The sequence below is a fragment of the Diuraphis noxia genome, unplaced genomic scaffold, assembly GCF_037042655.1.
Source record: "Diuraphis noxia isolate RWA-SAM2 unplaced genomic scaffold, SU_Dnox_SAM2 contig0001, whole genome shotgun sequence".
NCBI classification, from domain to species: domain Eukaryota; kingdom Metazoa; phylum Arthropoda; class Insecta; order Hemiptera; family Aphididae; genus Diuraphis; species Diuraphis noxia.
In genome coordinates this window covers 78232716-78249842 of record NW_028301711.1, presented here as the reverse complement: position 1 = coordinate 78249842, position 17127 = coordinate 78232716, and the positions used below count along the sequence as shown (strand labels likewise).

The following is a 17127-nucleotide window of genomic DNA, read 5'->3' as shown; positions in this document are numbered from 1 at the left end:
AAATGTCTTTGTGTATTTTCACAAGTGATATTTTTAATCTTCTATTTTTTCTTTCACTTTTGTTTTTTTTTTCAAGTTACGCCGGATACCTTTCATTGTATACGATGAATTAAGAATATAATTAATATATTGAATATAAAAAAATAATTATTAAATTTACCACGTTATACAACGAACCAACAGTTATAAAGCTTATAATTTTAAATATAAGATTACTTGCATATAATACAATATAGTACATTCATAAGTTTGATGCTCTGCAGAGGTGATAAGTTGAAAGAAATAAGAATCTTGATTGATTATCTCTAACAAAGTCAAAAACATCTCCTATTTATATACTTAATAGTCCAGTGTCTAGATAATATAAATGCCCATTGATTTTTAAAACACGACATTGAAAATCTCTTCGAGATCAATAATTATGAATGGACAGGCCATTAATGTTAACTCACTGAGATTTATGGTTATAACTTATACTCATATAAATTAATATTAAATATCATTAGGTACTTATAGAAGTTGATATGTCGTTTCTGTGTTTAGAATCGTTTTTTGTATGAATATAGATTTACGATATGTTGTTGAACTCAAGTTTAACATATGCATCACAATTTACAATGATCTATCAAATGACCAATGCAGCAGTGCGAGGTCCTGGTTTATTTTTATTATCTTGTGTAAATCTGCGTGGATAACATTAAATAAATATCTAGTGTAAAAAATTATTAAGTTGTTTAGAGTAAGTATAATAATTAACGTTTATAGAGTTTTTTTATATTTCGTTTCTAGTATAAATAAATAATTAGTAAGCTAGATAATTCAATATCAGTCTGCACTATTTTATCACCCTAGCATGAAAACATTTCACATAATTTGTATTAGAAGCAGTGCCGCAACTACAAATTACGGGGCTGGTGTGCAAATCTTAATTTGGGGGCCTAAATATTTTTTCAAAATTAATTTACCTATTGTTAATAAAATATGATAGTCGGTGTTTATATTATGAAAGGTTAATATTATAAGGAATATTATGGAAATTATTAAATTATACAGATAATGGTTGTTTAATGTTGTATAATTACATTTATAATGGTTATAAACATAAAACATTTATAAAATTATAGTATAATTTTAACACATTTGAAACTAAAGTATCTAACAGAATTGTTTTTTTCTCGCTTTTGCATATGCATAGTTCTCAATGATTTTCTTTATATCTATATCTGAAGTTCTTCTCCTTTCTATGTTTAGTATGGAAACTCCACTGAGTCGTTCTTGGCCTATGGAATTGAGCAAATAATTTTTAGTTAATTTAAGCTTAGAAAAACTCCTTTTTGTCGATGTTACCGTAACAGGAATGGTTAAAAATATAAGACATGCAGCTAAAACAACAGGAAAACTTGTTGATAAATCCTTATCAATTATATAAAACGCCAAATTCTTAGCTCTTGGTGATGAACAAGCATGTAAAGTTCTATAAGCTCGTCTTGAATTTTCAAGTTTGAGTATTTTACATGTTTTTTTGAATCATTTAATAAATTATGAATAAAAGGATCAAATTTTGCAAGTAATATAATAGTATGCATAAAGTTCTCTTCAATTTCTTGAAGATTACCTTTCTTCCCTTTGTTTCTTCGGAGAGCAGTATTACCAGATGTAAGTGTTAAAATAACATGAATAACTCGACGAAGAACATTCCTCCAATACTCTGCTTCTTCAGATATCTGTTTCTCTAAATCTGTATCTAATGTTTTATTTTTTTCCCAATATCTTCGAAATTGTTGTTGTTTTTATAATATGTTGAATAGAATTTTCATGTTTAGAAATTTGTTGTGATAAATGTTGCCAGTTGTCAACGCCAGAAATCCATTCATATTTAAAATGCTCGTTTGCCGGTTAGCAAAAAGACAACAAAACTCAGAATATACTTTATCTAATATTAAAGAATAACATAACCATTGTCGTGGAATTTTGATACCTGTTTTAGTTGTTATAGTAATAATCAGTAGAAAAACATCTATTAACATGGTTCCTAGGAAATTTTTTGATTGATGGTTTGCATGGTCCGAATAACAAAATACTCTTTTTAATTATGTGCATACTTCACTTTCAAAATGTCCACGATTAGTTGTATACTTCAAAGTTAAATTTAGGCCACCAAAATCTGAAATATATAATGAAATATTGAAGTACCTATAATTTACAACTTATTTGTGCAATATTTATTGTTATATTTTTTAACATTTTTATTTATAAATATACAGGTAATCAATAAACGTACCTTCTGAACTATCATTCTCTTTTATAATTTAATTTAGTGGATCATTTTCAATTATTTATTTTTATTTAATAAATTATGTTGTATTAATATATAAATATAAACCGAAATACATAAGTATACCTATAATTTACAACTTATTTGTTAGCCTATTGGTTATTTAATGTTGTTTTTTTTTTAAAAATTAAATTTAAATTTATAATAATACAATCAATAAATATATATTATATGTTTTTTTTAATATAATTTGAAAATTTTTTTAGATTCACTTAACACTTAACAATTTACTAAATTCTATTTACTAATATATCTAATAGATATAATTTACAAATAATTACCTGATTTTTTAATTCACAATTTCTTAACATTTGCTGCATTACTTTTTATTTCGGTTGTTTCATTTTTTTTTGTGCTTTTTCCAGCCATTAACATATATACGTTTTGACATTTTTAACAAATTTAAAATACTATTAAAAAATCAAAACATTATATCAAAACAAAAATCACTCAAAATCACTTTCATAATAAAACAGTTATTTGTTAGACGGTTAAAACTTAAAACTCTTACAAGGTACACTTTAGAGTACTGTAGGTACAGTTTAGTGTACTATACTACTATATTACAGTAAATATAAATTTTACAAGTAAAACCACTTATAGATCATACAGACAAATAATGAAAAACAATTAAATGACAAATGTATGTTTTCACTTCAACAGATATCGTGATTACTTAATAGTTATTACCATTTTGCCCGTTGTCCCGAAATCGTACGTATACAAATTAAAAACCCATTGGAATGATCCATTTTTATATACGATTAAATGAGCTCACGTTGGTTGAGTGGTTAGTCGCCTGATAACGCAGACCACGGACAAGGACCCGCATTATTATTTTTATTATTATTATTCTGTAGAAGGTATAGAACACTTATTAGAACTAGTATTAGTGTATTAAGTTTGGCTTTGAACATTTCTAACATTTTAACAAGTTAACAGTTTGGCATGTTATAAGGTGATGTGGGGCATATAAGGGCTTGGGGCCTTGGGGGCCGATGTGCAATGCACGCCTTGCACACCCGGTAGTTGCGACACTGATCAGAAGTTCAATAATTTTTATTTTTTTGCTACAGATAATTTGCTTATAGGTACAATGATACCCCGTAAGTATAAAACTGGATCTTTCAAACATAGACTGTTTACATCGGGACAGAATTGGATTGAAGAATTGTTGATATTACTTATACTAGTTGGATTTTCAAACTCATCAATTACTTGTGGCCCCGGCATATATTCACCCGGAAGTAAGAAATTAAGAACATGAATCGATTTTAACTTTTAAGTTACATTCAATTCAATCGTATTGTAAATTGAAGAACCATATATTATTAACTAATTATATATACTAAGAAAAAACTAAATGATCATTTAAATGTTTTTATTCATAAATTAATTAACTTTCAATATATTATAAAACTGATTATTCATAGATTGAACCAAAGAATTGTATATCAAAAGCTGTTTTTAAATACTAATTTTATACAATTTAATAAATTAGTTGTTAATTACTTGAACTAGGAAATGTTTTAAGCATAACAAATTATTATTAGTTTATTATTTTTGATTTAATTATGTTCAACAATTCCTTATCATTATTATGCATGAAAAACATGTAACAGGAACATTTTAATCTACTTCAGTCAGTGTTTTTACATTGGTTTCTAAAAATAAATTTGTTTTTCATTAAACTATCTGCATCACAGTTTTTAAGCAAATTGCAATTCAAATCCAATATTATTTAATTTTTTTTTAATTTTAGGGACAACTCCGAGTGGTGAAATTTTCATCGAGTACAACAGCGGTACTCCGTTGCAAATTGCGTGCGTTTTAAATCCTAACCACGAACTATTGCAGAAAGTTCTTAGAGATAATGTTGCCGATGGAAACAAATTAATACCTCTAAGCCAAAGAATCAGGTTCTATAACAACGAAGAACGTGTGCCCAAACAATATGTGTCAATCATTAACTCGACGACAGCACAATTGCGCGTACCTAATCCTCCAGCAGGTTCCGATGTTTATACATGCATGATATGTTTGGATAAAAACAACCAATGTGCTGAATTATCCAAATCGTCTGGTACTTCAATCAATAATGCTCTGAAAAATAGCTATATAAATGTTGTTGGATCTCATCCAAATAAAACACATGCTTCACATGATGACTGTATCGGGGTGTGTCTTAACAATGTTTTTGTTGGATGTAAGTTAACTGCAATTATTATAACCTACGTCCTACAGATAATATTATTATTTTTTTTTTTTGCTTAGTCTTATTTTTAAAACATTAAATAGGTATTGACTATTCTCAATATTCATCTCACAAAAGTAACATTTAGAACAAATTTTCAAACAGAAACTTCCTTCAAAGTTGAAAATTGAATCATTTTTTCAACTGATTTTTGCGTATACACTATACAAACATAAAAACATTTAATTCTAAATAATTAATAGCGTACTTAATATAAATATCAAAACAATAACTTGTTGAAATACAAATTTAAAATAAAATCGAACAGTTTTTTTTAATTCATCAGGTATATTTCCATAAGAAATTATGGATTTTACTTTGATAATATTGTATTTATTTATTTATAACCATCAAAAACTACTAAACATAAAATGTCATTTTTCTCAAAATAGCATGGAAGGAAATTACGGCATTCTTCCTTAGGACGGCAGTATATTAATACTTACGCAGAACAATATTTTTAGTTTCTATTACTATAATTTTTATAAAAGTATGATACATTTATTATAAAACGGACATATATAGTTTTATTGTTTTACGTATTTAATTGTTTTAGTATTTATGAATAATTGATCGTTGTTTATAGATAAACCATTGAAGATTAAAAATTTCTCTTGTATCTCTAACAACTGGGAAAGTTTAATGTGTAATTGGACTAAGCCGGAAAATCCGATAAAAACTACGTATAAATTATACTTTAGATTACCTGGTCGTGGTGGAAGGCGATATTTTATAAGCATTATTATCAATGGTATACATTAATAAAATCATTTATTCAAAATATACACATTTTTAGTTCTAGAACTGTCACAAATTGTCCTACAGATTCAGATATCAGAAATAATAGTTGTTATTGGGATTTATCTACTACACAACTATACAGACAATCACACGAGTATTATTATTTCATGATAATTGGCGAAAATGCACTGGGAAATTCGTCAACCTCGATTCGTTTCCACCATTACGCCAATAGTATATATTTTACAAAACTATAATTTTAACTTGTTTAAATTAAGAAAAATATTTATTATATAACTATGCAGATGCACCTAATTTTATTTTTATTTTTTTTTTAATGTTTAGTCATTCCTACGAAACCTACAAAAATCACAGTGGTCGATGAAACAAAATCTAGTATCAAACTTGTGTGGTCTTTAGGTACAATGTCTTTTTATTCACACGGATTAATTTTTAAGATTCAATATAAATCCCAATGGGATTCTAATCCTAAACAGTGGAATGTAAGAGTTCAGTCATACACAGATAACAGTTAAAATAAAATTATGATTGACGTAATTATACCTATTTTTCCCCATAGTCAATAACTGCAAGTGATACCTGTAAATCGCAATCGACATCAGATCAAACCACTTCGGTCCAAGACATGAAATTTCTGGAACACGATGCCGATAATTATTCCTTCAATGTCATCGGTTTGGAATATCCGTTTACGCGTTATGATTTTTGCATATCTGTTCGGACGGCGTTAGCTGTTGGGGATGATAAGTGGTCTTCTCCTGGTTGCATCACTGTCTACACCAAACCCACAAGTAAATTTTTAATTTATTTCTATGATAGCTAGGTTCAGTATACCTATTCTGAGTGATTTCACATTTTTATACATTTATTTTGTTAATCGAAAATTATGAATCAAATATTGACTAGTCCTTTTGATTTTGAACATAATCGTATGATTTAGTGGTATTTATTTTATTGTATGCTTACTTTTTTACATGTCTAATAAATTTACAGTTCCTAAAAGACCACCACGAACTGATATTGGGAGCTTTGAATATTTCACTTCGTTATCAGACAAATCCAAAAGGGACGTTGTGATTTATTGGCAAACTATAGATGACAAAGAAAAATGTGGTGAATGCTTTGAATACATCGCATACTATATTCATACAACAGAAGATAAACAAATCACGTATGTATTACTTTGAACGTTTTACGTCGGTGATTTTAAGGGGTTATATATAGGTAACTTTATCTACATTAAAATATTTCGTTAGAAAATGTATTTTAAACATTATCACTGTTTCTAATGTAATTTTTCAGTTGAATTATCTATATAAATATAAATATTTTGTTTAATAATATATAGATAATTTTTAATTATTTATAAAAAATAATATTAGTTTTTTATTAATGTTATATAGAACGTTTTTTGTAAAAATCCTGATAATAATAATATACTTTCATATTTTATTGCTATATTTTATCCTAACTAATATTATAACATAATATATTATTATTTAAACTAATTTTAAATCATTCTAATTACCATCAACTATTTATTTATCAAAACAGCACTCATCGTAGCGATGAAACCGAAAATAACTACGCCAAATTTAATTCTCTCAGTACCAACATCGGATACGAATTTATAGTAATCTCATACAATAAAGAAGGTTATTCTAAAGAATGTTCAAAGGTTTACGTACCAAGCGTAGCAGACAGTGAGTAATATTATATATATTTGGTTTATTTTAAATTGATTAATTGTATGTTTACCTGGTTGTATTGTCAACTTATCGCTATTTATAGCACTAAATAAACCAGTGTCGTCCAAGAGAAATGTATTTGACAAACAAGGTATTTTTGAACTATCCTGGAAAGGTGCAGATTCTCAGATATTGTCCACTGCAGATCAACGAGATTTCTACACTTTGTTTTGGTGTGAAAAAGATCTGATCAATCCACGTCAGTGTAATGTATGTGAATTAACGTATTGTATGAATATGACCAATCGTAATAATTAATATTAATAAAGTATTACGTAGGCATATGCAATAATATAATATATTCCCATTATTATATTATACTTAGTTACTAGTATGTTTTTTAGTGTGTTACACAGCAGTATTTATTTTAATACTAAATGTTCTATAGGTACTTGGCTATATAACTACTGATATCAACGTAAAGTAAATTAGATAAGAGTAATAATTATATACACAAAAAACCAACAAAAATATAATTAATCTTAGTTAGATCCTTCACATTGTTTAGTTTTACATTATACAAAATTAAATTTATTTTATTTTAATATTATACGCAAAATTACTAAAATTTTCTGATGTCATTAATTTTTGTTCATACAATTTTGTACAATATTTATGGAATTTACTTAATTTATATACTCATTTCTATTCATTTAATTTTCCGATGAATTTACAAGCATAATTATTTATTAAGGAATACAGTATTTAGAAGGGAATGTTTTCATAGGCAAAGACCGCGAGTGTTTCCATGGGCCCTGTTCACTAATAAATACTTATATAGGTACATGAATTTAAATTAGCTATCGCCCATCAGCAGCTCTAAATTACTAGTGTTTAGAATCAATGGTTATATATTATTATGCAGTATTTTTTTTTCTATATATATAACGGATTGTTCTGCCTTTTCTAATATAAAAATTATATAAAGAGGAGATTAGGTACTTAAAGTTGAGTGCGCCTATATTTACTGAATTTTTATACCGGATAGATCACATGTCCCTTAAATCACTTATATTATAATATAATGGGAAAGATGTAATCTTTTGCCGAGAGCGATGTGCTCATATTTCTATGATAATATTATTATGATTCGTAGACTGATGGGTAGTGATGTAACATGAATTTTATTAATTATTTATTTTATATTTTATTATAATATGTAGGATTTGCTTAACATAATACTTAACCTACAGTATCGTGATTGTTAGACCATATTATTGATCATTACGCTATCTAATTTTTCGTGACGGTTGATAGGTTGGTAATCATTTTATTTTTTCGTGGGTACCCTCTATAAAGAAGTTTCACTTCAAGAATTTACTCTAATTTGTAGTTACAATTATTATCCAACGTTTTTGATATACCTAATGACTGGATTAATATTTTTTCTCTACAGGGTTTTATGAACTGGATGCATTTACCAATTTCAGTATCTCGCTACAACATTACTTTGATCGAAGATATGGAAAAATATATTTTTGCAATAAGTGTTAATAGCGAAAATCCAATGAGAAATGGTATTGATAACCTTAAAGCCAGCAGTAGTGAAATGGTGTGGGAATCTTGTACGTAATTATTTAACTGCATTTGTTTTATAAGCTCTTTTCTGTAATAATAAAATTTTGTTATGTATACTAATTTATTTTATTGATATACATTTTGTACAAATCACTTTACGATTGATTAGTCAATGGCAATGTAAAGAACGTTTGGGTTAGTGTGATTGGTTCGACGTTTGTGGGTTTGAGCTGGAAAGTTTACTGTGATGACAAGACTGGTTTAATTGTTGGATATCACATATTTTACTGTCCCATAGTTGCCATAAATAATCCCCTTTGCAGAGGTAAGATATTTTTAGTTTTTAATGAAAACTCAATATTCTTAAGTTTAAGCATTTAGTTAATATTGTATTACATACCTAGTCACATTTACAATAGTATTGTGTGAAATTTATGCAGTGGGGTCATATCTATTAGATCCTTCACGATTAAATAAAATAATCCCTAACCTGAAGCTACCTAACTTTTTTTACCTCACAATACACATTTTTACTCCGAGTGTGTAATTTTTTATTTTAGTTTTCTGATCATTCATTAATATTATCATAAGCATGCGAAAACTCATTGATATATATCTTAGGAAAAATATGAAAGTTTCATATAAAAATAGTTGTACCAACTTATAAGAAACCGAAGCTTCAAATATGATGATTTATCTTCATTGAACAAATTGATTATTGGAAATATCATATATAATAACCTAAAATAACGGGAATAAACGTTCATTACATTTTAATCAAATTGAATCTAATATTATCCTTAGGGGAACATGGGGCAAAGTGGGGTACCGGGGCAAAGTGGGGACATCGTAATATCTATCTGTTTAATGTATAAATTTGATAATATTTTTAAATTTATAGCTTCCTTGATCATCTGAGATTGTGTGATAAAAGTTTTGAACTTAATTATCGATTATTTTGCGATTAATCGATGAAAAACTGTTCATGTGCCTGTTATCATTTACTTGATAATAAAATTGTATAATTTGTTATTGACATATTAAATTATTTTGTGCTTTGTTTTAGATGATTTTTTTTTTATTAAAAAGTGTATGTTATGAGCTTTATGATTAGCATACTATATTTGACTTTAGATATTTGAATCGAATTAAATTAAAGGTTCTAGGTAAGTTAATTCATTGGGGCAAAGTGGTTTATACCTGAATGGGTTACCTGAATAAATTAATCTATTTTCTTAAATGTAAATTATGCGTTTTCAGAATGGTTAGGCTGTTAGGCATTATAAAAGAAAAATCAACCAACATTCCTGGTCTGAAGAATCTATGAAGTCTGCAATATTGGCATACAATAATAAAGAGATGGGATTCAGAAAAGCTTTTTGTTCCTAAAAATATTTTAAGTTTATGTAAAAAAATAAAAAGTTACAATTTATGTTATTATTTTTTATGTTAAGTTATACATTCAAGTTAACTATTGTTTTTTATAAAGAATTTGTTTTGTTTGTCAAATTAATTAAAATATATAGAATTTACATGATTTATTTTTTATGTCCCCACTTTGCCCCATACCATAAAATGTACTTTTTTTTGCATCCTTTTCAACTTCGAAAAATAAAAATAAAAATTTTCATAATAAATGTTTAATCAATAACAACAACATAAACATTGTGTAAACAAAATTTGAAAGGAAAAAATTGATTTTTAAGTGAATTACAGGCCTTCAAACATTAGCGTCCTTACTTTGCCCCATGTTCCCCTAATTATATTAAAAATATATGCCATTTGAGATACTTACCTGTTGATTATCATAATTAAATACCTTTGATTGGCGTTTGATACATTAATTACATTTATTACAAAGTGATAATTTTTTGAACTTTATCTTTCAAAAGTCAAATGTCAATATTTTGTTTGTTAAACTTAAACTTTATTTTTTGTTAACGTTTAATATGTTAATTTATATTTAAATATAATATATTAAATAACATTTTAAAAAAATGCAATTTTTATAATGTTCATTAATAAAATCAATAATAATGTTTCTAATATTATGACATCAGTTTAATAACCCATCGCCAAAAAAAAAAAAAAATAATATGTTTAATAAGAAGTCCTGGTATATATTTTTGTATACCTACTTATGTAACGTATAAAAAAAGCAATAATAATTATAATGTTTATCTCGATCTTGTTATGACCAACTTTTTCTAAAAAGTCTTTAATGGTAATTTATTTAATATCTATTATTTGGCATAAGTTAACCAGTCGGATATAATATGTTGAATTTTTTTTTTTACTGGCTCATCCATGCTTTCAATGGCTAATTTCGCCTTATTTGTCACTATTTCCGATCTCATTTTGTGGATGAGTGTCCAAATAATCGGATAACTGTGGCCAACTAAATGACTAAATCTGTGAATCCATGATTCACATATATTATTGTAGTTTTATGTACATTCCAAGTATTCGTAGGAAAAAGTTGACTTATTTTTTTAAATTTAAATTTGGTACTAGTCTCTACTATTGTAAGTGATCCATTTACGTAGATAGAGTCAAAGTAATTTAAAAGATTTCCTTTGGGAGAAATAATGTTTTAAGGTTAAAAATTCCTTCGAAAACAAGTTCAAGAGTAAGAAACGCAAGGCTATCCAATATTCCGCAAAAATGACTTAAATTGTCGTTATTTATATTCATGTTTATTAACCCTAAATCTTGGATTTTTCTGTAAAAACTTTGGCACAAATGATAAATAGTCAGATTTGTATCAAAATTGTTTTAACGGCAGAAATTAAAGTTTTTTTAAGAAATCAAAATTTAAGTAGATTGGATCGGGAAATAATTCATGCTTTGCACGTTAGGTAGTTTAAATAAGTTTGAATATTTCTTTGTAAATAGACATTGTCTTGCGTTCAAGAAAATAATAAACAGCAGTTATATATGAATCACTTTTTAGAACTCTGATTTCATAAAGTTGTAAGAAATATTTAAGGCCAAGGTTAAAATTACCATCGCAATATCAAGTCTTGGGCTTGTCGAAATTCCCAAGCTGTCACCTGTTGCAAACAATATAATTCTTTCACCAGTATTTGCATTAAAAGCATGAATATATAATATGGAAATAATATAGGATTCTCAATAGGGGCATGCATTGTTTCTACAAATTAAAAAAAAGGTTTGGTTTTGTTTTTTTTCAATATGGTATTATGGTATATGGATTTGGTAAAATCATTAAATCTTCCATATTTTTGGAATATATTGTGTATTTACATAATATTATGTATATTATAAAAAATCAGAATTGAAATTTATATATTACATTAAAAAAATATGTTATTTTTCAATTGTAGGTATTTAAATGTAAAACCATAAAATCTTAGCTTGAAATAATAATTTAACATGGTTTATGTGGCAATGTTTTATATCAAAAATATAATAATAACTAATATTATAGGAAGGTAATTCAAATAAAAAAAGTTACTATTCAATATACATAACACATAAGTAATAATCAGCATAATACCTATATTTATAAATAATATTTTTCAGTTTATTCAATACAGTTTCAATATAAATAATCACAATTAAGCTGTATAATATGTTATACATGTGAGCATTGAATAAAATTATTCAATCTGTGTTAAATTTAAATAAAAGGAAAAATAAATTTCAGTTGTTTCTCAATATTTTTATCTTATGGTAGGTAAATTAACAGAAACGTGTAAATGCCTTTATTAGTTTATTAGTTGTGTTTGGCACTTATTGTATTAAAATTCATTATTTTAATATGCTTTATCAAAAGTATGTAGCTAAATTTTATTCCATTGTGATAAAAAATGTATGATACATTATACTGACGAATTTATAATTGCTTCATTAAATAGAGGTGTTCAAAAACAGTATCACGACTAATCAGCATTATTTTGATGGTAATTAGTAGCAACAAAAATATTATTATTAATGTTCTTAAATATGAATACATCGGTCTCTATATTCAAAAGTTTCATGTACCTACCCTGTGTGCAAAAATCATTCTCAGAGATGTTATATAGCAGTTATTTTGTGTCATGTGAAGTTTAATATTAATGTCTATGGTTATCGCGGAGATGTCTTAGGTACCTTTAATATCCCTAGGTACCTGTGAAGTTACTGAATGAGATGTCGCAAAAGAATGTTCTATGTTTCATCACAATGTTACTTCCATAAGCAATCAGATTGAGAGACATGAGATTTCCCAATACCAGCACAGTGACTTCGTATAGACTTCACAAAGTGTCCAGAAAAAATGCAAAAAAGGTTCAGTATAATTATATGGTGATATTGTTGACAGTGGTGTATTATCCACAACTGCAGAAACATCTTCAGAATTTAGAATACAAGATTTATGTGGTTCATGTTTCTGTTTAGCATTTTGAAAAAGTATAGCCATATGGTTAAAGGTATTGTTCTGTGTACGACGCAAAAAATGTCTTCTTGATAATGATTCATTATTTTTTCTCTTTCGAATCATTAAAAGTTTAATACATATTAAATACATATTATAATTATAATATAAATAGTATAAAAAAAAAAATTTGTAACTAGGTAATGAAACAATTTTTAAAAAAGCGGGTAAGTCGTGTATGTCGCTCTGCTGTACAGTAGGTTACAAGTGGGTTACTGTAATGGATGGAATTAAATTTGAATCCAATGATATTATATCATTGTATACAAAAAACGATTCTGAGCGAAGATGGTTTATCTGTCTAGGATATATTATAGATTATTAAAAATTTTCAAATCTTAGATTTAAAAAGAAAATTTTTTATGAATTTCTAGTTTGAAATAATTTGCGAATTTTCGTGATTTTTACATATGTTGTCAAAATTCAAACTTTGAATGCTTGTAAAAAAAAATTGTGACTACGCATTTCTTTTATTTTTCAATTTTTATTGTAAAAATATATTATGAGCCTTGTATTAAATTTTCAAATCTTAGAATTAAAAAGGAAAACTTTTATGAATTTCTATCTAAGATAATTTGAACATTGCCGTAATTTTTACGTATTTAGTCAAAATTTGAACTTTAAATGCTTATAAAAAAAAATCTAGCCTACGAATTTTTAATATTTTTTAACTTCTAATGTTACAATGTGTTAGAAGCCTTGTATTGAATTTTCAAGCTTTTCTACCGAACAAATAAATTTTCATCGATATTCATAGAAAAAAAAACTAAAAAAGTTGAAAAATTAAAATGTCAGTAAACAACTCAAAAGAAATCTAAATATTTTGAAAATTTTATCAAATATATAAAACGCCTATATAAACATTCAGTCAAAATTTCAAGTATCTGCGGTAATTTGTTTTAGAGTTACACCAAAATAAGGAAATCGCTAAAAGTGAAAATCGAATGTTGTAAAAATTTAAATTTCAAATGCTCATAAAAATTTAATTTGAATTTCCGGTGGAATTTTTATTTGTGATAAAGATTGAAAAACTTGTAAGGAATCTTGTATTAAATTTTTAACTCTTAGATTTAAAAAGAAAATTTTTTATGAATTTCTAGCTTAAAATAATTTGTGAATTTTCGTGATTTTTACGTATTTTGTCAAAATTCAAACTTTGAATGCTTATAAAAAAAAATGTGACTATGAATTTATTTTATTTTTCAACTGCTATTGTAACAATATGTTAAGAGCCTTGTATTAAATTTTCAAGCTTTTCTGCCTAACAAATAAATTTTTATCGATATTAATTTAAAAAAAACTAATAATGATCGAAAATTTGAAATGCCTATGAATAGTTCAACTTAAGTCGAAATTTTTTGAAAATTGCATGGTAGATAGAATATACTTATATAAACATTAAGCGAAAATTTCATGTATCTATGGTCATTTGTTTTAAAGTTACATCAAAAACCAAAATCGATTTTGTCGAAAAATGAGTGTGCGTAAAATTTCCCGTTTTTCCCTTAATTTTTAGTTTGTTTTTCTCAATTATTTAGTAAAGTATTAAGAATTTTTTACTTTTGACCCCTCAAAGTACCAACTAGATTCACTTTCTGATCGAAAATCGAAGCATTTTTACTACCCCAAAACGTGATGACAGACACACAAAAAAAAAAAAAAAAAAAAAAAAAAAAAACATAAGTACCATAAAATATTGTCAATGTAGGTTAATTTAAATGTATAAATTTTATCTAGCTATAGATAGTCTTGTAAAGTATTTATATATGGTACAACAATCTCTAATTATAGCTAGTTGAATATAATTTTACAATTTTAAACTAATAAATATAAAATTAATTATTCATTTTGACAAACCAACTAGTAAAAATTAAAATTATAAAAGTATTTAAATACTTTCTGAATGGATATTTTTGTATTAGTATTTAAATACAATTTTAAAAGTATCTTTTACAAGACTGGCTATAGACAAATAATGAGATTATTTCATTAGTCATTTCATTGAAGTTATAAATTGCTCTGTAATATACTGTGAAAACATACCATCACTCTCAACGTTATTGTGATGAATCATAATTTTGCGTTTGTAATTTTTTTTTTTTTGTCTAGGAGGAGTTTTTTCAGACTCTGATGCCGAAATAAAAAGTTCCTTTTCTTTACAAACGGCGTTAGCATATTAATCATCTTAAATACATAACAAAAAAATAGATTTAAAAATGAATTCTTAAAAGATAAGAAAATAGGTAAAGTAATAAGCAAGACAAGGTGATTAATAAATAACAAAATTTAATTTAATAAATGTATTGTATGTATGATGTATAGGTTATTATATACATATATGTCTATATATATAAGTTGCAAATAGTTGATTAGCCTAACCTAATAAGTAGTTTTAATCTTAAAAAATAATTTAACCATATGAGTATACCTATTATGAATTATGATCCACGAATTTAAACTTATATAAATGCTTATAGTTATAATATCGTAAAACAAAATTACCTGTTTAGAAGATGAGGAGTTATCCATCATTAGGTATTCAGTATATTCACGTGAACTCGTGTTTCGTTCACCCACGGCTTTAGAACTTAAATTTCGTTCACTCAATACTTGTTATAATGATTTCGTTATAATAATATGTTTTGTGATATCTCAATATCACGATAAGCAATTATTGGAGTTTCTATAATTTCTATTTTTAGATAAGAGGATAATTATTTCACGATAAATATTTTCACGAGATCGAGATGTCTATGAGTTATCGCATTTGGCAATTGCATTATTGCTAATTGATAAATCTATACGAAATCGCATACAAAAACTCACATAGTAATCGAATACTTATTTCTATTTGTTATAACAAATTTAAATCGCTTAGAAATCACTTTGTGAAATCTTAGAGAACATACTTTTAAACACTTTTTTTCACAACATCTATTAGAAATCACATAGTAGTAGTAATGTGATGTCACATTTGAGACATAAATACAATCGCTGGGATGTCAAAATCACATTAATGCACACAGGGTACCCGTGAATAATATTTTTAATTACTAACTAAAATTGTTATAATTTGTTTAAATATCTAATATAGTCTAAATGTGAGAGTAAAAAAACATGTAATTTTGAGAAATCTTCTACTAAATTTTTAAGGTTTTTAACCATTTGAAAATATTTTTATCAACAATAATTTAAAACAAACTAATGAAAATCGAAATTTTCTTATGTCTATAAATAGTTCAAAACGAGTCAAAAGGTTTAGAAATTGTTATTGAGTATAGAAAATGCACATTATATTACCTTAATAAATAATAATATAGGTTCTAGGTACACTAAAAATAACAATGGTTATTAGTTTCAGATCTAAAGCCTTACACGGTATACTTAATAGCCATTGCAATTGTTACAAGCAATGGTGTAACAATACATTTTGATATTAACATCAACACATTAAGTGGTCCAATATTAAAATGAATGTATTACATAAATAATTAAGTAAAAATATATTTATTTTTTAACTACTAGATATACCTTATGTTTGTAAGAATCCTATTATTATATTAGTGTTATTATTTATATTATGTGTAAGTCCTTAAAAAAAAATAAAGACTTAATTGAAAAGGAAATGTTGTAATCTTGGTTTCTTTATTAAAGTCTTCAAATTTGTTTAAATAATGTACCTACAAATTTATAAAATTACATTTTATTTTACAGTCTTTGGTTTAATTTTTAGGTGATTTTTGATGTTTTAGGGTTTTTTTAATAATACACGGAGAAAAATTATCAGAGAATTACGAGTAAATTATTTGTAATGTTCTAATTATACTAATATTATAATATTCATTAAACGTTGCATTTTTATATTATTATCATTTATTTATAAGTAAGAATTTGGATATTTAAGTGTATTAATTGCTGTATCCGGAAATTAATTTCATTATTGTTTGCCCAAAACTCATACTATAATTATATTTCTCTTTTTAATTTAGCTTTGGAAAGTAATAAATCTCTGGAGCCTGGACAGAAGATCCCAAAAATTTGTCCATTAAATTTTTTTGGCAATAACTCA

At 25.9% G+C, this 17127-nt stretch overlaps 1 protein-coding gene across 1 annotated transcript in view; it reads left to right on the top strand.

Moving 5' to 3' along the window:
• LOC149061888 (cytokine receptor-like) overlaps positions 1 to 16634 on the top strand; it is a 46095-nt gene extending 29461 nt beyond the window's left edge. Inside the window, exons 6-17 of the mRNA XM_089215138.1 lie at positions 3412 to 3582; positions 4098 to 4541; positions 5176 to 5311; positions 5386 to 5564; positions 5676 to 5833; positions 5911 to 6142; positions 6345 to 6522; positions 6906 to 7054; positions 7143 to 7309; positions 8496 to 8664; positions 8787 to 8942; positions 16420 to 16634. Coding sequence (XP_089071264.1) covers positions 3432 to 3582; positions 4098 to 4541; positions 5176 to 5311; positions 5386 to 5564; positions 5676 to 5833; positions 5911 to 6142; positions 6345 to 6522; positions 6906 to 7054; positions 7143 to 7309; positions 8496 to 8664; positions 8787 to 8942; positions 16420 to 16532 — 2232 coding nt within the window. The 5' untranslated portion in view covers positions 3412 to 3431 and the 3' untranslated portion in view covers positions 16533 to 16634. The remainder of the gene's footprint in view (positions 1 to 3411; positions 3583 to 4097; positions 4542 to 5175; positions 5312 to 5385; positions 5565 to 5675; positions 5834 to 5910; positions 6143 to 6344; positions 6523 to 6905; positions 7055 to 7142; positions 7310 to 8495; positions 8665 to 8786; positions 8943 to 16419) is intronic.
• Positions 16635 to 17127: the final 493 nt, after the last annotated feature.